The sequence below is a fragment of the Cetorhinus maximus genome, chromosome 12 (genome assembly GCF_964194155.1).
Source record: "Cetorhinus maximus chromosome 12, sCetMax3.hap1.1, whole genome shotgun sequence".
In the NCBI taxonomy this organism is placed as follows: Eukaryota; Metazoa; Chordata; class Chondrichthyes; order Lamniformes; family Cetorhinidae; genus Cetorhinus; species Cetorhinus maximus.
This window is the reverse complement of record NC_135890.1, coordinates 108,271,316-108,294,344: the sequence shown is the minus strand read 5'-3', so window position 1 is coordinate 108,294,344 and position 23,029 is coordinate 108,271,316. Positions and strand designations below refer to the sequence as shown.

At 42.1% G+C, this 23,029-nt stretch overlaps 1 protein-coding gene and 1 long non-coding RNA gene across 2 annotated transcripts in view; one reads left to right on the top strand and one right to left on the bottom strand.

The window, feature by feature from the left end:
* LOC144687829 (uncharacterized) overlaps window positions 1-23,029 on the top strand; it is a 701,476-nt gene that overhangs the window by 60,538 nt on the left and 617,909 nt on the right. The gene's annotated exons all lie outside the window — the stretch shown is intronic.
* The window catches only part of hectd4 (HECT domain E3 ubiquitin protein ligase 4), a 287,263-nt gene that overhangs the window by 133,269 nt on the left and 130,965 nt on the right, over window positions 1-23,029 (bottom strand). Inside the window, exons 19-24 of the mRNA XM_078554314.1 lie at window positions 20,203-20,356; window positions 5,566-5,675; window positions 4,027-4,234; window positions 2,164-2,283; window positions 1,775-1,879; window positions 1,471-1,634 (exon numbers count right to left, since the gene is read on the bottom strand). Coding sequence (XP_078410440.1) covers window positions 1,471-1,634; window positions 1,775-1,879; window positions 2,164-2,283; window positions 4,027-4,234; window positions 5,566-5,675; window positions 20,203-20,356 — 861 coding nt within the window. The remainder of the gene's footprint in view (window positions 1-1,470; window positions 1,635-1,774; window positions 1,880-2,163; window positions 2,284-4,026; window positions 4,235-5,565; window positions 5,676-20,202; window positions 20,357-23,029) is intronic.

The window sequence follows — 23,029 nt, the reverse complement described above, 5'->3', positions numbered from 1 at the left end:
GTGCCCAGGAATATCTAACGCCCAGCCCTGCCCTTCATTGATCCAGGTCTCTGTTATAGCAATAATATCATAATTCCATTTGTCAATCTGTGCCTGCAGTTCACCAATCTTATTAACCATACTCCGTGCATTCACAGACATGCACACTAGCCCAGATTTAGTTTTTTTTCACTTTCCTCCTTATTCTGACCCCACCTAATGACTTTTATTGCCTACTCTAATTTTATCAAACTCTCCAAGCATTCTATCTGCCTTGATACTATACTCTGATATATTCTCTGGTATATCCTAGTTATCAGTTGATACTTTACTGCTAAGGTGCAATCCATTCTTCTTGTACGGACCCCACCTGCCCCCGAACTGATCCCAATGCCTCAGAAATCTAAAGCCCTCCCTCCTACTCCATTTCTCCAGGCACGTGTTGAACTGCTCAATCTTCCTACTCTTATGCTCACTAGCACATGGCACTGGGAGTAATCCTGAGATTACTGCTCGAGGTACTGCTTTTTAATTCCCTTCCTAACTCCCTAAAATCAATAGGTTGTTATCCTGTAGTCTGTAAAAGAATGTCAATTCAGTATATACAAGCATATGAAACAGGAACAGGAGTAGGCCATTTGGCCCCTCAAGCCTGTTCCACCATTCAATAAGATCGTGGCTGATCTGTTTGTGTTTCAAATTCCACATTCCCATACACCCCCTGTAACCTTTGATTCCCATGCCCAACAAGAATCTACTTCCACCTTCAAAATATTCAATGACCCTGCCTCCACTGCCTTCTGAGGCAGTGTGTTCGAAAGTCGCACAACGCTCAGAAAAAATTTCTCCTCATCTCTGTCCTAAAAGGGCAACCCCTAATTTTAAAACAGTGTCCCCTACTTCTGGACTCACCCACACGAGGAAACATCCTTTTCCTGCCCACCTTGTCAATACCATTCAGGATCTTATATACTTCAATCAAATCACCCCTCACTTGTCTAAACTCCAGTGCAGAATTGAGGACAGTTTTGCGCTGTTGGCCATACCTCCAAGAGTATGGCTTGAGACCACACAAGTTCATTTCACATTGGACCCTTACAGCTATACAGCTGAAGAAGCTCTCTTTACTAAAAAGCTATCTTATTTTCTGATGAGTAAAATTCATTCTTTGGTAGGAGTTCTGACAAGCAAAATTGGGGTAACTGAATTCAGATCATAAAACACAATGCTTAACTCAATGTGCCAACCAGTCCCATGTGGTGCACTTGTCTGAATAACACTTTACAATCACTCAGGTCTTAAACAAGCCTTCTAATACACACACAGCTTCAGTATGAAGCTACTGCTTTTAAATAGCCTAGCAGCTGAAACACCAGTGCACTGAAAAACCAATTTAGAAATCAGTCAGGCAGCAACACAGTAATTTCCCACCTTACAAAATATGGAGAAAGGCAACATATTTGCCAAATGAGAAATAATCAGACAACTTGCCTCTGAAGCAGTTTTGATCTGAGCAATTGGTGACATGCTTCCTCCTCTTTAGTAGTCTCAGGTCCATTATAAAGGATCCGTAGCATGGAACAGGCTAATACAGAGAGTCCCAATGCAAGATCAGCAAGGAAGGGCAGCCCCCCTGAAACGTCTTCTGAAGACTCCTACAGCAAAATAAATAAAGCACACAGAGGTTTCAAAAGCTAACTGCCAAATGCAAAAGAATGCAAGGTCAAGCTTGTGACTATCAGGGGCATGTCTACTTTGACATATATGGCAATTTAACTGGAACAAGCTACCTTACCTGGGCGCGAACAGTACAAGCGAACCCCCACATGGCTTTATCAGGTGTGTTGTGCTCTCGTCCACTCCTCATCTCAAAAGAAAATGTCACTGTGTCCCCCTCAACCTGACAAATACATAGATATGATTTAATCTTCAGAACTGAATGAGCTAGGTGTGGCTTCAATTCTAAATAAGTCTAATGTGTACAGAGCAATGGCTCGGCACTTTCACCAGACTTCATTCCTCCACTGCACTATTATACATATGTCTAAATTTAACTCACTGCACTCTTTAAAAAAAATCATTTATTTCATAACTAAATATACAGGAGAACTACTGCATTTATCAAATAATTAAAGGGGGAAAAAAAACAAGTAAAAAGCAGAGAAAAAAAATCTTTTCAATTACCTTGACCAAGTCCTTAGGCCAACCAGTTCCCAGTACACTGCGACTTCCATAGCCCAACGTATTTCCTCCATACTCTGCTACTTTCCTGCTGTTTGTGTTTGGACCTGCATATATCACCAGCTACAAAAATAAATTGTGTATAAAGACAGTAATACCTCTTCAGTTCAGAAGGTCTTTCATTTAAAGTAAACTGGCTATTAATTGTACCAAAGTATTTCAGACAGAAATTTAATGAAAAACATTAGAATACTTGCAATCGCATGAACAGGATTAAATCCAATTGATTAATGAAAATGAGTTCACATCTTCCTGCATGAACCCAAATCACAAATCCACATTTGAGGCAAATGCATATAGGGATAAACTGTTCTAAGGATCACCCATTTTATGAAATACTCAGAAGTGTTCACGCTCCACTCTGGGAACAAGTCCTGAACAGATCACAACATTAATTTGAAGCCAACGAAACCCATAGGCAAATGGGGAGGCAGAGAAACTTGCAACAAAAAACCCAGAAGAGATGGGCATGAAGAGAATGCTTTTGAAACAAATACAAAAACATTAACTGAAGAAAGTAGATGTGCTCTTAAGGTATATCCACTGGCTCTGTTTCCAAGGCACAAAATCATCACTGCTTCAATAAGCCATTGGAGGGTCAAACAAGCTTTCACAGAGGATATTGTCAATGCAAACTTAATCTAATTTGTGGGAGGGAAAATCAAAACAAAACCAGAGGTACATTTTCTACATTGCAGTTTGGTTGTATAGACATCAATTCTACATTTTCTGCTATTTCCTCAGGTTTATTGACCTATTTTGAAGAGTTCCTGTGACAAATTTTCCCAATACCCCCATCTCATAGACCCCCAAGGATTTTGCTTTGAAGTTTGCAAACATACTTGGTTGTTTATAGTAAATGGGAACATAATTTCTTTTTGGCTGGATTCTTTTTTTTTAACAATTCTTCCTTTTGTTTTGTAAAAAGGGGAGGGGTCCCTTATGACAGCTCTCTCTGGCATCTCCTCCAAAACCTTGAGATATAGACAATCTTCAGATACTCATGTTGAAGTCAATACATGCAGATTTCTCCAGTTCTCAGATTGCTTCATTGAGGGAGGCAGTTTTCAATGGTAATTCAGGTTGGGATTCTGAATTAGGCACCTCTTCTTGAACAGCCAGTGCTGGCTTATCCAAAAGAACTAAAAATTGGAAGAAAATTTGTTTGTGCAATTTTGTTTGAAGCAATTCAGAGAAGGTTCACTCGACTGACACTAGGGGGGCTGGGTTTGGCCGGGGGGGGGGGGGGGGGGGTGGGGGGGGTATCTTACGAGGAAAAGGTGAGTTTGGAAGATTGAGAGGTGATCTTATTGAAACATAAAAGATCCTGGGAGGACTTGACAGGCTGGATGCTGAAAGAATGTTTTCCCTTTTGGGAGAGGCTGGAATTAGGGGACACAAGTTTAAAATTAAGGGGTCTTCCATTTAAGATGGAGATGAGGAGAATTTTTTTCTCTCAGCGGGTTGTGAATCTTTGGAACTCTCTTCCCTGGAGAGCGGTGGAGACAGGGTCAATGAATATTTTTAAGGCACAGATAGATAGATTCTTGACTAACAAGGGAGCCAAAGATTATCCGGGGTAGATGGAATGTGGAGTTGAGGCCACAATCAGATTAGCCATGATCTTATTGAATGGAGGAGCAGGCTTAAGGGACCAAATGGCCTACTCCTAATTCATATGTTTGTTTGCATTCAACAATCACTGCATCAGCTCTACCCCCCCTTACAAATAGAATTAAACCCAACTTGTTGAACACTAATGCTAACAATTTGAATGAGAGAACGATGTTCTTTTCATCCATTTACCTTGTCATAGTCATATTGGGAGGAGCAGCGTGTGTCAAACCTCAGATAGAGGCAGCGTGCACCAGGAATGTGGACAGTCTCTTTGAACTTGTAGTTGTCTCTCACGGGATGGACCGTTTCTACCGTCTTCCCAGCTGCCCATGGGGCAGGGATCTTTAAGCCAGTCAGAAAACCAGGTTCTTCCTTTTCCTCCAGCATGCGGTAGTTCCTAGTGGAAAGGAATTAATTTTAACTGCATTCTGATATATTTCTGTCTTAATTCAGACAAGTTCAATACAATCCTGCATCAAACCAACAGACTGACAAGTGAAAGGTTTAAACCCTCAATTAATACACCTGACAACAGGTGGTGCGGTCAACTTATAACGCCTACATATTGTTTCAACTAAATAGGTAAGGAAGTGTCAGGGGTAACGATCTCAAGCTTTGCAAAGGCAGTCTAGGTTACATGTTAGGTGGTGGTTAGTTCCATTCAAAGGCCATTAACCTGAAACGTTAACCCCATTTCTCATTCCACAGATGCTGTCAGACCTGCGACATATTTCCAGCATTTTCTATTAGTTATTGATTTGTTGAATTCAAGTGAGAGGTGGATTTATTTCTGGATATGGAGGAGATCATCTCATGTAAGGGGTAAGTGCAGCATAACGTTACTCAAGGTTAGTGTGGCCTCCTGGAATAATTTTAATAGCCTAAGGCATTAGGAGAAGAATTTTCCAGATTTTTTCCCCCTAATTAGTCTGGATTATTAAATCTTGTTCCTTGCCTCTCTGGGTGAGGTGGGGAACATACATACTATCATGTTCAAGACATCACAATTGCATGGGACAGGCTGGATGGATTTGCACATCGTTTGCTGCCCTTTATTTCTCGTATGTCCGTATATCGGTAACTTTTATAAGTTTAAAAGTTACTGTGTCAGTACACTACCTAAGAACAAAGCAACAGCAAAAAAAACAAAAGCAAAACAGAAAATTAGCTTTTAATAAACTAATTATTGAAGGTGCGGTGATATTTGTATTTCTTCAGCAACCGACCTAGCTCCACAGTGATAGGTCCCGTGAATCAGCCAGTCTTTCACTGAAGCATGTGCCTACAGTGGGTTCAAAAAACGTACAAAGGATCTACAGAATCTCCTAGACACTTGATAAACTTAAGCAGGGGGTCTATTTAAATAGTGTGTGTCAATGTTACTATCCACATTCAAGTTAAAAATTTACCAGCCAATGGCATAGCTCTGCCCATATGTGCGAGCTCATGTTTGGATAAATGCAGAACTCTTCCTGTCACACAATTAAGGTTCATAGCCAGTCAGCTTTGGCAGTTGCAAGTAAACATCTTAGCTACCAATCTCAAATCAGTAGCGACGGTGTAATCACAATCTCAAATATTCAATAACATTCACAAAGATTAAATTGCGATGGCAAATATTTCAGTTTGTCAAACCATTTGCTTTTCAAATACGTATTAATTCCTTAAACTAAAATGAGAGAAGTGAAACTGTATTCTGCTCAATACAATCAGAATAACATCCATCACCTGTCATCCAACAAGGGGAGCATTCCTTTCTGGCTCTGTTCAGTTCCTGGGTAGGGCTCATCACCTACCTCTGCGAAAACAGGAGTTTGTGTTTTCAACAGCAAAGCAGTCTGCACAAGAGAACAGGACAGTGAACTTTATATACCAGTAACGGAGGTAAGTCAACCAGACAGACATAGCTTCAATCATCTGAAAAATTAATAATTTAATCGACTTCCGAAACATTCAAATATTTTGCTTACTTTAACACCACAATAAAATGGTGGATAACTTTTTTACATTATTCTTTAACGGGACATGGATGTCGCTGGCAAGGCTTATCCCTAATTGCCCTTGAACTGAGTGGCTTGCTGGGCTATTTCAGGGCTATTCAATTAATAGTCAACCTGTGGGTCTGGAGTCACATGTAGGTAAGGATGACAGATTTCCTTCCCTGAAGTACATCAGTGAGCTAGATGGGTTTTTACAACAAGTGATGGTAGTTTCATGGTCACCGTTGCTGGAGACCAGCTTTCAATTCCAGGTTTTATTAATTGAATTTAAATTCCACCACCTGCCGTGGTGGGATATGAACCAATGTCCCCAGGCCTCTGGGCATGGGCCTCTGGATTACTAGTCCAGTGACATTACTATTACGCCACGACATTACTACTCCCCATCAGTTGCACAATGATCAGATGTGGGTTCACCTCTCCATGAGGCAGATAGTCCAAGAGTGAGGGGAAAAGGAAAGAAAACCATATGGCACAAGTTCCATCACCTGATTAGAATATAAAATTAGCAAAGGTCATGAAATGCCTGCCCTTTCCATTCAGGGAACAATGCATGATTTGAGTGAGCAGTAGCTGTTGTGATACTGCTTTAAGAGAGAATATGTTAATGAGTAAGTATCCACGATGTAAATCATGTGCCCGGCAGACACTATTCAGAGGAGGTTTCAGTTTGTCAGCAGCATGTGGCATGAAGGGGTTGCAGCTGTCCTTTCCTGTTAACAATAGCTGTTGAATCTTTATAGTAAGTCTGTCTGAGTCATAGTGTCATAGGGTTTTACAGCATGAAGAGGGGCCCTTCAGCCCATCAGGTCCATGCCAGTCATCAAGCTCCTATCTACTCTAATCCCATTTTTCAGCACTTGGCCTGTAGCCTTGTATGCTATGGCACTTCAAGTGTTCATCGAAATAATTCTTAAATGTTGTGAGGGTTCCCGCCTCTACCACCCTTTCAGGCGGTGAGTTCCACATACCCCCCACCCTCTGGGTGAAAAATCTTTTCCTTGAATCCCCTCTAAACCTCCTGCTCCTCACCTTAAATCTATGCCCCTTGGTTACCAACCACTCCACTAAGGGGAAAAGTTTCTTCCTATCTACTCGATCTATGCCCCTCAATTTTGTACACCCCAATCAGGTCCCCCCTCATCCTTCTCTGCTCTGAGGAAAATAACTCCAGCCTATCTAGTCTCTCTTCATAGCGGAAACACTCCAGCCCAGGTAACATCCTGGTGAATGTCCTCGGCACCCTCTCCAGTGCAATCACATCCCTCCTATAGTGATGTGACCAGAACTGCACACAGTACTCTAGATGTGGCCTAACTAACGTTTATATAGTTCCATCATAACCTCCTTGCTCTTGTATTCAATGCCTCGACTAATAGAGGTAGGTGTCTCATATGCCTTCTTAACTACCCTATCTACCTGTCCTGCTGCCTTCAAGGATCTATGGAAATGCACATGAAGGTCCCTCTGATCCTCTGTACTTCCTAGGTCTGACCATTTATCATGTACTCCCTTGCCTTGTTAGTCCTTCCAAAATGTATCACACCTCACTTTTCAGGATTGAATTCCATTTGCCACTGTTCTGCATATCTGACCAGCCCATCTATATCATCCTGTAGTCTTAAGGCTTTCCTCCCCACTATTTACTACACCACCAATTTTTATGTCATCTGTGAACTTATTGATCATACCTCCTACATTCACGTCTAGATCATTAATGTACATTACAAACAGCAAGGGACCCAGTGCCAAACGCTGCAGTACACCACTGGACACAGACTTCAATTCACAAAAACATCCTTAGACCATCACTCTCTGCCTCCTGCCACTAAGTCAATTTTGGACCCAATATTCCAAAATGCCCTGGATCCCTTGGGCTCTTACCTTCTTGACCCGTCTGCCATGTGAGACCTTGCCAAAAGCCTTACTGAAGTCCATGTAGACTACATCAACTGTACTACCCTCATCTACATACCTAGTCACCTCCTCGAAAAATTCAATCAAATTTGTTAGGCATGATCTCCCCCTGATAAAGCTATGCTGACTATCCTTGATTAATCCTTGCCTCTCCAAGTAGAGATTAATTCTGTCCCTTCGAATTTTTTCCAAAAGTTTCCCTGCCACTGATGTTAGACTCACTGGCCTATAGTTCCCTGGTTTATCCCTACAACCCTTCTTGCCTAATGTTACCACATTAGCTGTCCTCCAGTTCTCTGGCACCTCTCCTGTGGCCAGAGAGGATTTGAAAACTAATGTCAGGGCCCCTGCAATTTCCTCCCTTGATTCCCACAGCAGCCTGGGATACATCTCATCTGGGCCTGCGGATTTATCCACTTTTAAGCCCGCTAAAACCACTAATACCTCCTCCCTCTCAGTGCTAATTTGTTCAAGTATATCACAGACCTCCTCCCTGATTTCTATATCTACATCGTCCTTCTCTATAGTGAATACAGATGCAAAGCACTCATTTAAAACCTTACCTAAGTCTTCCGTCTCCTCACAGATTGCCACTTTGGTCCCTAATGGACCCTACTCTTTCCCTGGTTATCCTCTTGTCCCTACAATACTTATAAAACGTCTTTGGATTTTCCTTTATTTTAGTTGCCACTGTGCCCCCTCTTTGCTCTCCTAATTTCTTTTTTAAGTAACCCCATGTGCTTTCTATATTCCTCTAGGGCTTCCGCTGTTTTGAGCCCTTGGTATCTACCATAAGCTTCCCTTTTTTACCTTATCCAATCCTGCACATTCCTCGACATCCAGGGTTTTCTGGGCTTGTTGGTCCCATTCTTCACCTTTACAGGAACATGTTGGCCCTGCACTCTCACTATTACCTTTTTGAATGACTCCCACTGCTCTGATGTAGATTTTCCTACAAGTAGCTGCTCCCAGTTCACTTTGGCCAGATCCAGTCTTATCATATTAAAATCGGCCTTCCCCCAGTTCAAAACCTTTATTTCCGGTCCATCTTTGTCCTTTTCCATAACTACCTTAAATCTTACTGAGTCATGATCACTATCACCAAAGTGCTTCCCCACTGACACTTCTACCACTTGCCTGGCTTCGTTCCCTAAAACTACGTTCAGCATCCCCCCCCCACCGCCATCCCTCTTGTAGGGCTTTTTAAGTGCTGCCTTAAAAAGCTCTCTTGGATACATTAAGAATTCCGCCCCCTCTAAGTCTTTCACACTTTGTCTATCCTAGTTAGTACTGGGGAAGCTGAAATCCCCTACTATTATTACCTTATTATTTTTACACTTCTCTGAGATTTGCCTACATATTTGCCCTTCTATTTCTTCCTTACTGTTTGGGGGTCTATAGTAGACTTCCAGCAATGTGATTGCCCCCTTTTTGCTTTTACGTTCTACCCATATGTCCTCATTTGAGGAACCTTCTAAGATATCATCTCTCCTTATTGCAGTAAGTGACTCCTTGATCAATATTGCGACACCAGCTGTGTCATGAAGCTATTAATGTATATAATATTTTGGAAAATATTTTTCTTTTAAAATAGAGGTTTAATCTGTAGGTATGTCATAATTGGATTAAAGCCAGATAGTCTGGGTGCTTTGATGTATGAGTTTGAGATGTAAAGAAAGAGATAACGTGCATTTGCATTTTTTGAATAGAGCATTCAAGAAGTGAGGTGAAAACTTGATGCCTTTCTAGCAGCTACCAAGGAATATGCTTATATTACGAATAAAATTGGTGCTATGAAAGGGGTTTCATTATTAAAAGGTGAAGTTTAAAGAGGTTGTTGATACAATGAGAATTTGAATTCAATCAGTGGTGGTAGGTATAACTTCAGCAGTTTTCAGGTGTACAGGGCAGAGGCAGTGTAAGATACAAAGGCAGCTACAAGCCTCCAACTGGCTCCACAACGGAAAGAACCTCATTTTGAATTTGTACGGTGAAAATGCTTTGCCTGGTGTTTTGGTTAAGCCAATGGATTGTTGTTGCCTTAATGGAGATTAGTTTGGGAATTTAAAAGTTATGATAGTAGTAATTTGTAGCCATGTGTACATATATTTTAACCTGTGTAAATTAATAAAATGTTTCATTTAGTTTAATGTAAAACCTTGAGAACTAGTGGCCTAATTCCTGAGTTTAGAGTCACATCTCAAACATAATACTTAAAATTATTGGTTATGACAGTTGTTTAAAGTTTCCCTCTGGGATTTTTAAAATAACTCCACTTCACCAACTGCATCGGTCAAAACAGGCTCCTCTTTTACACCCCCTCCCCCCCGCTGAGAAATCCCGTACTACATCTTCAAATAAAGCGAACCTACATTTAGTTTATTAGTCCTGTGTAAAATTGGTAAGTTTGTACAAAGCAAACATAGAAATACAACATGGTGAGTAGTGGTTCCTGTTAAACAAAATAAAGATGATTTGAAGATCGCAGGAAAAGCCACTGACAAGACATTGTGCGGTACAAAGACTGTATTATGCACTGAAGGCCCTGGGAGGCGGAGTCCCGCAACAGACAGTGTTTCACAGAGCAGTGAGTACTTAATCTGTGGGGTAGCCAGATCAGTGGTGAATCGGGCAGTCTAATTCGAATCGGGCAGTCGATTTTGAGTTGGACCGTACAAGCTGCAAAGCCAGTGCAAGATCCTTAGGTGCCATTCCCACACAAAAGACAAAGTCCATGAAAAAGAAGCAGCCCGAGCTCCAGGCAAAAAAAAAGGGCAAGATAAAGAAAACACACAGCAGCTGCATTTCTGAATCTCCACATGGAGTAGAGAAGCTACAAATCCCCTAGGCATCAACAGCATTCATAAAAAGACAGGAAACATTAGGAAGATGACCAAATTTGGCCTATCCAAACTTAGGCTTTTTAAACAAAGGATGGAGCTCTGCTTTTTAGATTTATCCATCACAGAACTGGACAAGCAAGTGATGAAATTAGAGATAGCCATTGGAAACTAGGCATTGCGCAGAGTCAACACTTCTGGCCTGTCTAAAGGAGGATTCCCACCAAGCTGCGGTACACGCTGGAGGATGAGCTTCGTGAACTTTAGAATACATCGCTTAGAGCCGATGGCTTCTATGTAACAGCCACAAAATTCAACAGCCACAAAATTCAATCGATCAGTTCGTCAGCAGGTGTTGTTGCAAGGACTGTGATTTCTCAGAGGCTGAGTTGTCTGAACGAATAATAGAGATGGTTATAGCTTCAGCACCAATTGAAGCTTTCCAAAAAGATGTTTTGGAGAAAAAGGAAGGCCATGATATTGACACACTGCTAAAAGATGGCAGAAAAGATGAAGCCATTGTAGCTGGACAACAACACCTGCAAGCATTGATTGCAACTACCAGTACTGACGCAGTAACCAGGATGCAGAAAGCGAGGCGTGTGGGAAGTGCAGGTTGTGGCATCCACTGCAAAGCCATTCTGTGTTCCAAGATCTTTGTAAGTTATGCAGTATAAAAGGACACTGAGCTCATCTATGCAGGAAATCTGGTTCCAGAGGTGTGACCTGAGGTAAGATGCAACCAAACAAGAAGTATGTGCAGCATATTGGTAGCAACAGCAGGAAGATCCACGTAAGCACAAGCACATACACAAGATTAGTGGCAAGGCACACCAGGGTGAAGAAGTAGAGAGGAAAGATCATCAACTGGAAAATGAACAGGCTTTCACATTGTGAATGCGACACAGTGTGTCAATAAAGTCAAACAGTTAGAAGCTTTTGTTACTAATAACATCAGATGTCCAAAGAAAAACAGCAAACACACTCAGTCAAAATCAACAAGGGAGCGAGCATTAATATCTTACCAATCAGGATCCTGAAGGATATGTATTTGGATCGTTGGAAGTCAATGATACAACCTATGACAGACAAACTAGCTGCGTACGATGGGTCATCCATTCATTGCATTGGTACATTGAAATGCAGCTATGGCAAGTCTGCACGGAAACCACAAGTATTCTACCTGGTGGACACAGCAGCCCAGGAGTGGTTGCAGGACTAATAGCATATACGGAACTCAAACATTGTAACCATACGCAACATCACCAAGATTACCAATCCCAGCAGAAGTGGTCAAGAGTAATCACATCATGTCAGTCCATTGCTGACAGCACATGTACCCATACTGAATCAAAGCTGATGATGTACTCCACCTCAGAAGATGCAATTCCATCAACTGACCTTCTAGAAAGTGCAGACACAGCAGAAGCACGGGGCAGGGAGCGCCGGCGCGAGCCGGGGCAGGGAGCGCCAGACAGAGAGAGAAAAAGACAGACACTGAGCATGAGAGTGTGAAAGAGTGAGGGGAGAAAGACAGTGAGAGAGAGAGTGGAGTGTGAGAGAGAGAGGAGGAGAGAGTGTGTGTTTGTGGGAGGGGGAGAGGGTGTGTGTGAGAGACAGAGGGAGGGAGGGAGTGAGTGAGAGTGAGAGAGAGTGAGAGTGAGAGAGAGTGAGAGTGAGAGAGAGAGCGAGTGAGAGAGAGCGAGTGAGAGAGTGCGAGTGAGAGAGTGCGAGTGAGAGAGTGCGAGTGAGAGAGTGCGAGTGAGAGAGTGCGAGTGCGAGTGAGAGTGAGTGAGAGTGAGAGTGAGTGTGAGAGAGAGCAAGTGAGAGAGTGCGAGTGAGAGAGTGCGAGTGAGAGAGTGCGAGTGAGAGAGAGTGCGAGTGAGCGAGAGAGCGAGTGAGCGAGTGAGCGAGAGAGCGAGAGAGCGAGTGAGCGAGAGAGCGAGTGAGCGAGAGAGCGAGTGAGCGAGAGAGCGAGTGAGCGAGAGAGCGAGAGAGCGAGTGAGCGAGAGAGAGTGAGTGTGTGAGGGGAGAGAGAAGAGTTTGTGTCTGCACGTGCTTGCGTGCGAGAGATTACTCATTTCTTAAAAATATAAATTCATTGCTTTGACATTGCTTTATTTTTGCTCAGCAAGTTCTTTTCTTCATACTCAACATTTTTAAAAATCATCTTTCTGAAATCCGTTCATTGGCCCCTTGAGTGAGGAAAAGAAAATTGAAATGTGGCCCCCCCGCACAAGATTCCAATATTAGACGAATTGAATCCCAAATTCACATGAGCAAAGGTTTTTCTCCAAGTGGAGTCCAAACGCAGACATTGGTCGGCTCATGTGGCAGAGGGATCTCAAGAAATCACTAATTTCTGGACACCATTCGAAAGATACCTGTTTCTAGAAATTACCATTAGTCAGGATCTGTTCCAGCAGCATATGGACACAACTACAGAAAATATCCCTAGATTCATATACATTTCCAATGGTATTGCAGTGATGGGCAAAACCAAACAAGAGCATGAGCAAAATCCACACTCACTAATGGCAGCGTCTTGTTGTAAAGGACTCGACTTCAACAGCAAGAAATGACAGGTGAATGTGGGTCAGGTTAAATTTATCGGTTCTATCTATTCTCTGTGTGGGATCAGTCCTACCCCAGGCAAACTTGAAGATGCACGAGTCATGCTTACTCCCCAGGACAAAGAGGACTTGCAGAGATGCCTTCGCCTTTTCAACTTCTTACCACCATACCTATCAAACTTTGCTGATACAGCAAAGGAAGGATGTTCCATATGCAGGGCAGGAAGACCATCAACACGTGTTCAAGTCACCTAAAAAGGCATCGTCAGGAGAGACATATGTTCTCCAATAGTACAACCCAAAAAAGATGATCTTAGAAGTCAGCGCATCTCAAAAAGGGTTAGGGGCATGCATTATGCAAGATGGCAAACCAATTGCATTTGGTTCAAAAACATTATCACAAGTGCAATCCAATTACATACGAAATAGGAGAAGTAGGCCATTCGGCCCCTCGAGCCTGCTCCGCCATTCAATAAGATCATGGCTGATCTGTTTGTGTTTCAAGTTCTACATTCTCATCGACCCCCAATAACATTTCATTCCCTTGCCTAACAAGAATCGTTCTACCTCTGCCTTAAAAATATTCAGTGGCACCACTTGCACTGCCTTCTGAGGCAGAGAGTTCCTAGTTACACAACCCTCAGGGAAAAAAAATTCTCATCTGTCCTAGAAGGGTGACCCCTAATTTTAAAACAGTGCCCCCTAGTTCTGGACTCCCCACAAAAGGAAATATCCTTTCCACATCCACCTTGTCAAGATCATTCAGGAACTTATATACTTCAATCAAGTCACCTCACTCTTCCAAACTCCAGTGGAAACATGCCCAGCCTGTCCAACCTATCCTCATAAGTCAACTCGCTCATTCCAGGAATCAATCTAGTAAACCTCCTCTGAACTGCCTCCCAATTTACATCCTTTCTGAAATAAGGAGACCAAAACTGTACACAGTATTCGAGATTCAGTCTCACCAATGCCCTACGTAACTGAAGCATAACATCCTTGCTTTTATGTTCAATTCTTCTCGTAATAAAGGATAGCATTCAGCTAGCCTCCTTGAATACATGGTGTACCTGCAAACTAACTTTCGTGACTCAAGCACAAGAACACCTAGATTCCTCTGCACCTCTGTTTAAGTAATCTGTTCTCCATCGTTAAAGGATACCTCATGTGCACCCGTGGCAGACACAATGAGTTCAATTTTCAGCTTGCTCAGTGTGCCTGAAGAAATCATACTGGACAAGGGCCATAGTATACGCAGATGTTTTAGGGACATGTGTGCAACATGGGGCATCAACCACTGACAGCCTCGCCACACTATCCCAGATCCAGTACTCTTGCAAAGCAAATGATTTGCACTGTTAAGTCATTAATCATAACGTACAGGGAAACAAACCAAGATCTCCGTATCTCCATGTCAGGATTAAGAGCAACACCTTTAGCTATGATTCCACTGGTGATAGTAAACCCATGAGGCTTGTAAGGCAGGGTAAGGCAACTTTGCCAAGCTATCACCTTTCCCATTTCTCAGAAGTACAACAGAAACTTCTCAAAAAGCAGGGAGAACGAAGACTTTGCACAACTGGGTCAAAATCCTGGAACTCCTTTCCTAACAACATTTTGGGTGCATCTACACCATAAGGGCTGCAGCGTTTCGAAAAGCCAGCTCACCACCACTTTCTGTAGGACAATTAAGGAGTTGTCAATAAATGCTGGCCTTGCCAATAATGTCCAGACACCATGAACAAATATTTTAAAAAGTAACAAATCTCAAGCTCACATGATTCACCAAGTTTAAAATGGTGAGGAGAGCCGGGGGTTCAGTTTAAAACGGCGAGGAGAGCTGGAAGTTCAGTTTAAAATGGTGAGGAGAGCCGGGTTATCTCTTCCGTATCTCTTTTGATGGGCCAAGCGGTTTAAATCAGGAGACATTATTACAGTTGAAAAGTACAGTTAAGAAATTCACTTTTAAAATATTTAACATCCAAATTAATTAATTAAATAGAAGAGATGGCTGGGCAGGCGATGTGTTGTAGCTGTAGTATGTGGGAGCTGGTGGACGGCAGTGCGATCCACAGTGACCACATCTGCAGCAAGTGTTGGCTACTCAAGGAACTTCAGCTCAGAGTTGATGAGCTGGAGTCCGAGTTGTGGACACTGCAACACATCAGGGAGGAGGAGAGTTACCTGGACACTGTTTCAGGAGACAGCCACACCCCTTAGATTAATTACATCAAATTTGGACCGTGGTCAAAGACAGGAGGGTGTGACTGCGAGTGAGGCAGGTATGGGGATCCAGAATTTAACTTTAGAGGAGCCTCAGCCAGTGCCCTTGTCCAATAGGTATGAGGTTCTTGCTCCCAGTGTGGACAAGGGCACAGGCTGCAGGAAGGATAAGCGAACTGACAAGAGCACTGGTACAGAGTGCCATTCAAGTGGGGGGGAAAAGAAAAATGCAGTAGTAATAGGGGAAAGCATAGTTGTGGGGGAATAGATACTGTTCTCTGCAGCAAAGGCAGAGTCCCGAAGGCTGTGTTACCTACCTGGTGCCAAGGTTAAGGACATCTCTTCTGGGCTTGAGAGGAACTTGGAGTGGGTGGGGAAGGATCCAGTTGTTGTGGTCCATGTAGGTACCAATGACATAGGCAGGTCTAGGAAAGAGGTTCTGCTGAGGGACTACGAGCAGCTCGGGGCCAAATTTAAAAGCGGAACCACAAAGGTAATAATCTCCGGATTACTACCTGAGCCATATGCAAATTGGCATAGGGTAAATAAGATTAGAGGGGTAAATACGTGGCTCAAAGATTGGTGTGGGAGAAATGGGTTTCAATTCATGGGGAACTGACACCAGTATCGGGGAAGAAAAGAGCTGTTCCGTTGGGACAGGCTTCACTTGAACCATGCTGGGGCCAGTGTCCTGACAAATCGTATAACCAGGGTTGTAGATAGGACTTTAAACTAATTAGTGAGAGGGAGGGTTCAATTGAAGGGAAGTTTAAAAAATCAAAAGGAAATGAGAGAGCAGAGTGCAGGGTAGTGAGAAGCGAATGATAACCAAAGTGTGACAGGAAGGGGCAGAAAATGTAAGCAGAAGAGTGCAGCAAAAATTAGAACCAGAATGAGTAATAATGGTAAAAAAACAATCAAAGCTTAAGGTTCTTTATCTGAATGTATGCAGCATTTGTAACAAGATAGAAGAGTTGACAGCACATATAGAAATAAATGAATATGACTTGATAGCTATTTCAGAGATGTGGTCGCAGGGTGACTAAGACTAGGAACTCGACATTCAAGGATATTCAACATTCTGGAAAAATAGGCAAAAAAGAAAAAGAGGTGGGGTAGTTTTGTTAATAAAGGAAGGTATCAGTGCGGTGGTGAGTAGTGACATAGGTGCAATAGATCAGTTTGGATGGAAATAAGGAATAGCAAAGGGAAGAAGTCACGGGTGGGAGTCATCTATAGGCCCCCGAAGAGTTGACTCACTCTAGAACAAAGTATAAATCAGAAAATAATTGAGGCGTGTAAGACAGGTGCTACAATTGTCATGGGTGATTTTAATCTGCATATTGACTGGACAAATCAGATTGGCAGGGGTAGATAAATTTGTAGAGTGCATCAGGGATTGTTTCTTAGAGCAAAACATTGCAGAACCTAGCCAGGAACAGGCTATTTTAGATCTAGTAACGTGTAAGGAGGTGGGATTATTAAGAGATATCACAATTAAGGATCATCTAGGGGATAGCGATCACAACATGGTAGAATTTCAAATTCAGTTTGAGGGCAAGCAACTCTGGTCTCAAACCAGTGTCCTCAACTTAAATTTAAGGGCAATGACAGAGGTATGAAGAAAGAGTTGTCTGAAGCGAGATGGGAAAACAGGCTAAGGGGCAGGTCAGTGGATGAGCAGTTATATTCATTTAAGTAGGTATTTCATAATGCTCAGAAAAAATTTATCACAGTCAAAAAGGACTCGATGAGAAGGGTGAACCACTCGTGGTTAACAAAGATGGTCAAGGAGAGTATCCAATCAAAAATTAAGGCATACAAAACGGCGAAAATTAGTGGTAGGCCAGAAGATTGGGAATGTTTTTTAGGAACCAGCAGCGGATAACTAAAAAGCTAATAAAGAGGGAGAAAATTGATTATGAAAGCAAACTGGCAAGAAATATAAAGACAAACAGCAAGAGCTTCTACGGGTATATAAAAAGAGTGGCTAAAATGAGCGTGGGACCCTTGGAGGATACGACTGGCGAATTGATAATGGGGAACAGGGAAATGGCAGGTAATTTAAACCAATATCTTGCATCGGTCATCATGGTGGAGGACACTATAAACGTCCCAAAGATGTCAGATCAGAAAGGAGCTAATGGAAGGAAATATCTTGTAACAGTGTCTATCATGAGGGACAAAGTATTTGACAAACTAATGGGACTAAAGGCAGACAAGGACCTGATGGCCTGCATCCAAGGGTTTTAACGGAAGTGGCTGCAGGGATAGTGGAGGCATTGGTCGAAATATTCTAGAACTCACGATTTCAGGAGGGTCCCAGCAGATTGGAAAACCACTAATGTGACAACCTTGTTCAAGGAGGGAGGGAGACAGAAAGCAGGAAGCTATAGGCCAGACAGCCTAACATCTGTCATTGGGAAAATGTTAGAGTCCATTATTAAGGAAGAAATAGCAGGACATTTAGAAAAGCTTCATCAGAGTCAACATGGTTTTATGAAAGGGAAATCATGTTTGACAAATTTGCTAGAGTTCTTTGAGGATATAACAAGCAGAGTTGATAAAGGGAAACTGGTAGATGTAGTGTATTTGGGTTTCCAGAAAACATTCAATAAGGTGCCACAAAAAAGGTTACTGCACAAGATAGGAGCTCACAGTACTGGGGATAATGTATTAGCATGGATTGAGGATTGGTTAACACACAGAAGACAGAGAGTCAGGGTTAATGGGTCTTTTTCAGGTTGGAAAGACGTAACTAGTAGTGTGCCACAAGGATCAGTCTTAGGGCCTCAATTATTTACCATCTATATTAATGACCTGGAGGAGGGGGCAGTGTGTAATGTACCCAAATTTGTTGATGATACAATACAAAAATAGGTGGGAAAGTGTGTTGTGATGAGGACATAAGGAATCTGCAAAGGGATATATGCTGGTTGAGTAAGTGGGCAAAAACTTGGCAGATGGAGTTTAATGCAGCAAAGTGTGAGGTCATGCACTTTGGTAGCAAGAATCCATTATTTAAATGGAGACACACTCCAAAAAAAGTACAGCACAGAGGGATCTGAGTGTTCTTGTGCATGAAACACAAAATGTTAGCATGCAGGTACAGCAAGTAATTAAGGCAGTAAACGGACTTTTGGCCTGTATTGCTCGGGAATGGAGTTTAAAAATAAGGAAGTCTTGTTACAACTGTACAAGGCGTTGGTAAGGCTGCAGCTGGAGTACTGTGTACAGTTTTGGTTCCCGTATTTAAGAAAGGATATACTGGCATTGGAGGCAGTTCAGAAGAGATTCACTGGGCTGATTCCTGGGATGAAGGGGTTGAATTATCAAGAACGGCTAAACATGTTAGGCCTTTATTCATTGGAGTTTAGACAAATGAGGGGTGATCTTATTGAAATGTATAAGATTCTGAAGGGCTTGACAGGGTAGATGTTGAGATGATGTTTCCACTAGTGCGGGAGTCTCAAACTAGGGTTACAGTTACAGAATAAGGGGGCACTTGTTTAAAACTGAGATGCGAAGGAATTTCTTCTCTCAGAGGGTGGTGAATGTCTGGAATTCTCTACCCCAGAGAGTTGTGGAGGCTAGGTCACTGAAAGTATTAAAAGAGGTAGATAGATTTTTGAAATATCGGGGAGTTGAGGGCCATGAAAAGCTAGCACAAAAGAGGAGTTGAGGCCTGAGGCAGATCAGCCATGTTCTTATTGAATGGCAGGGCAGGCTTGAAAGGCTGAGTGGCCTACTCCTGCTCCTATTTCTTATGTTCTTAGATTTACTTATTTTGCTGCAGAAAGCAATAACACAGCCCTTATATTTAATCAGTTTAATAAATTCCAGATCATGCAAAATGACAGCACTGGGACAGAAATGAAAGAAAATGCAATGTACTTACATTTTACTAGCACACCTGATAATGCAATAACAACCATCTGCATTCCACCCCTCTATCTTAATCAGTTGTGCACATGGATCCAATTTAAAACAATAATTTAGAGAAATTTCAGAAATGTACATTGATAAAATGCTTCAAAAACCTTGATTTTCAAATTACAAAGCTGCCCTCATAATTCAGCAATTTTTCAGTAGGTGAGTCATACAGTCCTGGAAGGTCCCAGCTTCAGTTCAAGAGTTGTTTAGTTAATTTCACATTGGTAGGAACGTAGATAAGCTTAGCCATAGGTCTCCACTCCTGATTGCTACACAACTAACCACTTGTATGCATGTCCCCTTGGATGAACATCAGTTGAGGTTGGGAACAAACAACTGCCCAGACTCACCCCGAAGGTTTGTCTGCGAGTAACTAACTGGTCACTTGGTAATACTGAACACTAGCCCTACAAGGAATCACTGCCTTCACGACAGAACGGAAACGAAGAAAACTTACAAGACGAGGAGAGAAACAGGAGCAGGGCTGGCTGTCCTTTTACCAATGCAACTGTGTCAGAGGAACATGGCACAAGTTAATGCCTGAAATTCCCTCATGCCAACTGAGGGAAGATGTTAAACAAAAGACAGGATCTTTCTTCTCTACTTTACCCTTTAACCTAGAAGGAATGTGGATTTTAAAATCATTCAACTTGCACACATTTACTGGTTGACAAATATTATGTGCGAGGGGCAAGGAAAAAGAGAGGAGAGAACTAATATAAATGCAGGTAAACCAATAAGTTACTAAGGTTACAAACATAGCTGGAGATAATGAGAAACATTTATTTTTCAGGGGTTATACACTCTCACTTCAAAATTCAGATTCCAGACATTATAAATGGATATTCCAAAACAGACTTTAAAAAGGTTGTCCTTTACCTGGCTGGTGTAGAGAACAAGCTGAACCAGCTGCGGCATGAGTGCATCTGCCATGATCAGGGTCTGCAGGTTTGGGTGCATCAGAGAGGTCAGCAATACTGGCAACAAATGGCCCAACATAGTGGCCTTAGTGATCTGTTCTAAGCCCTTCAGCCTGTAGTGAAGAATCAAATTATAACCAATTTAGTTAAACAACAGCACAGAATTTTATATGAGAGAGAAAGGCCCATGTCCATATTGGCTCTCAAAAATTAGACCTCTACGCTTTATTAAGTTAGCTCTCAGCATTAGGAACAGAATAGCAATCGGCATTCCAGGAGCAGGGAGAGTGAAAAAACATTTTACTTCTTAACCAGTCCACCCTGCAACACTGTTTTATTGTTCGAAATCAGAATGTTTCATTCTTAGTAACACGAGTTGGTCATTCAGCCCATTGAGTCAGTTCCTCAACTATTGGTAACGATGGCAATCATCTTACTGATCACACGATCCCTTTTCTCTAAATGCCTGAATATAGTTGATCCAAGACGACATTTCTCTTCCTTTAACTGAGTTGGCAGCAATCACCATATTTCTGAGCTTTTTCCTAGATTTACTTTTTACTGGCTTAGTTCAAACTGTAAGATTACATTATCTTTTTCTGAACTTTCCTATTACAAGAAAAAGTTTTATCCTCAAATATTTTAAAACCCTCAATCAGTTCACCTCTTGACCTTCTCCGCTCCAGCGGAATTAATCCAAGTTTACCGGGTCTTTTATCATAAGTCAGTCTATTTATCCCAATCCTGGAAAATCGAAGACGCAGAACATTAACCTGACTTTTCTCTTTCAAAGTGCTGGTTGAATTCACGTGTATTTCCAGCCTGATCGGTTTTTGAGTCAGATTTCCATATTTTTCTAGTTTAACTTTAGTGGTGTGGAAACTTCTAGAAACAATAATCTGGGTTAAGTGCGGGTTAATTAAGGAAAGCCAGCATGGACCTCTTAAGGGAAAATCATGTAACTTGGAGTTTTTTAATGAAGTAACAGAGAGGGTTGAGGAGGGCAATGCTGTTGGTGTAGTTTACATGGACTTCCAAAAGGCATTTCAAAATTTGTGGATGATATGAAACCTGGAAGCATTGTGAACTATGAAGAGGATAGTGTAGAACTTCAAAGGGACATAGCTAAATTGGTGGAATAGGCAGACAGATGGCAGATGAAGTTCAATGCAGAGAAATGTGAAGTGATTCATTTTGGTAGGAAAAACACAGACATTACAAAATAAAGGGTGTAATTCGAAGGAGGATGCAGGAGATAAGTCTGTATATGTGCACAAATCATTGAAGGTGGCAGGACAGGTTGAGAGAGCAGTTAGTAAAGCATATAGTATCCTAGGTTCTGTTAGGAACACGACCTAGCAGTAGGCCATTCAACCCTTCGAGCCTGCTCTGCCACTCAAGATGATCATGGCTAGTTGTGGTCTCAAATCCACTTTGCCACCCCCCACCATAATTCTCGACTCCTTTGTCCATCAAAAATCTGTCTCATTCTGCCTTGAATAAATTCAATGACCCAGTCTCCACTGCTTTCTGGGGTACAGAATTCCACATACTAACGAACAGGGCCCGGGAGAGGGGGGTGCAGACGGTGCCAAAAACCCTGGCCCGGGGGGTGCATTCGGGCCTCACTGTAAATGGAGTTTCTTGTTGACCACCAGCCTGAGCAGCCAAAGGCAGGGCTTTAGACCCGAAAGATAGACTTTAAAAAAAATCAGAACACTCAGCCTGAAGGTTGCGATTTTTTTTAGTCCGTCAGTGTCAATTTCACTGAGTCTCTGTGCTGTTGCTTCCAATGTTTGGGCAGCTTCGTGGTTCCGATTTTTGAAAAGCCCACCAGAAAACCACAGATACAAAGACTGAACCATTCAGTCTTTGTCCTCTGGCATCGTGTTATACAGAGACACCGGAGGACTCCAATGCTTCTCACTGACAGTGATGACCTATGTTGTTCTATCATTCCACTTTGTTGCTCAGAAGTCATTTGATCTTTCTTTCTACTTTGAGATTACTGAAAAAATAGAATCCAATTACAACCCTTCCATGAAATAATTATATTGAATAATATCATGCACCTAGTGTTATCAGCTACACTGTTATAAATAACCAATAGGATATTTTCCTGTCAAATTAATATTGCATGTTGCTGATACAGTAAAACTTGTACTGTCTGTGATTTGTTTAATTGTCACGGTGGGATTACTTTAAGGACACACACAACCCAACACTGCATTATATTGTTGCTGATCGATCCATGCTGCATATATAACGGACAATATTTGTAACCAGGTGTCAACAATAGGCGCCATCATTTTAACAGTGCCTTTTTATGATTGGTGAAACTTGAAAGAGTGAAACTATCACGCATGATTGAGGGGAAGGGTTAAGTGGGGGTGGGTGTGGGGAATAAGGGGCCCAGAAAGAGGAGAAGAACTAGGGCCCACGATTTCTCTCCCTGGTCCTGCTAACGGACCCTCAGAGAAAACATTTCACCTCATTTGTCTCAAAAGGGAGATCTCTTATTCTTAAACTGTGTCCCCTAGTTCTAGTCTCTCCCATAAGAGGAAATATCCTCCCTGTACCTACCCAATCAAATCCCCTCAGGATCTTTTATGTTTCAATGAGAGCACCTCTCATTCTTCTAAACTCCAGTGGGTACAGGCCCAAACCATTCAACCTTTCTTCATAAGATAAGCCCTCATCCCAGGAGTCGAGTGAACCTTTTCTGAACTGCTTCTAAGACAGTTATATATATATTTTTTAAAGATGGAGGCCAAAACTGTCCACTG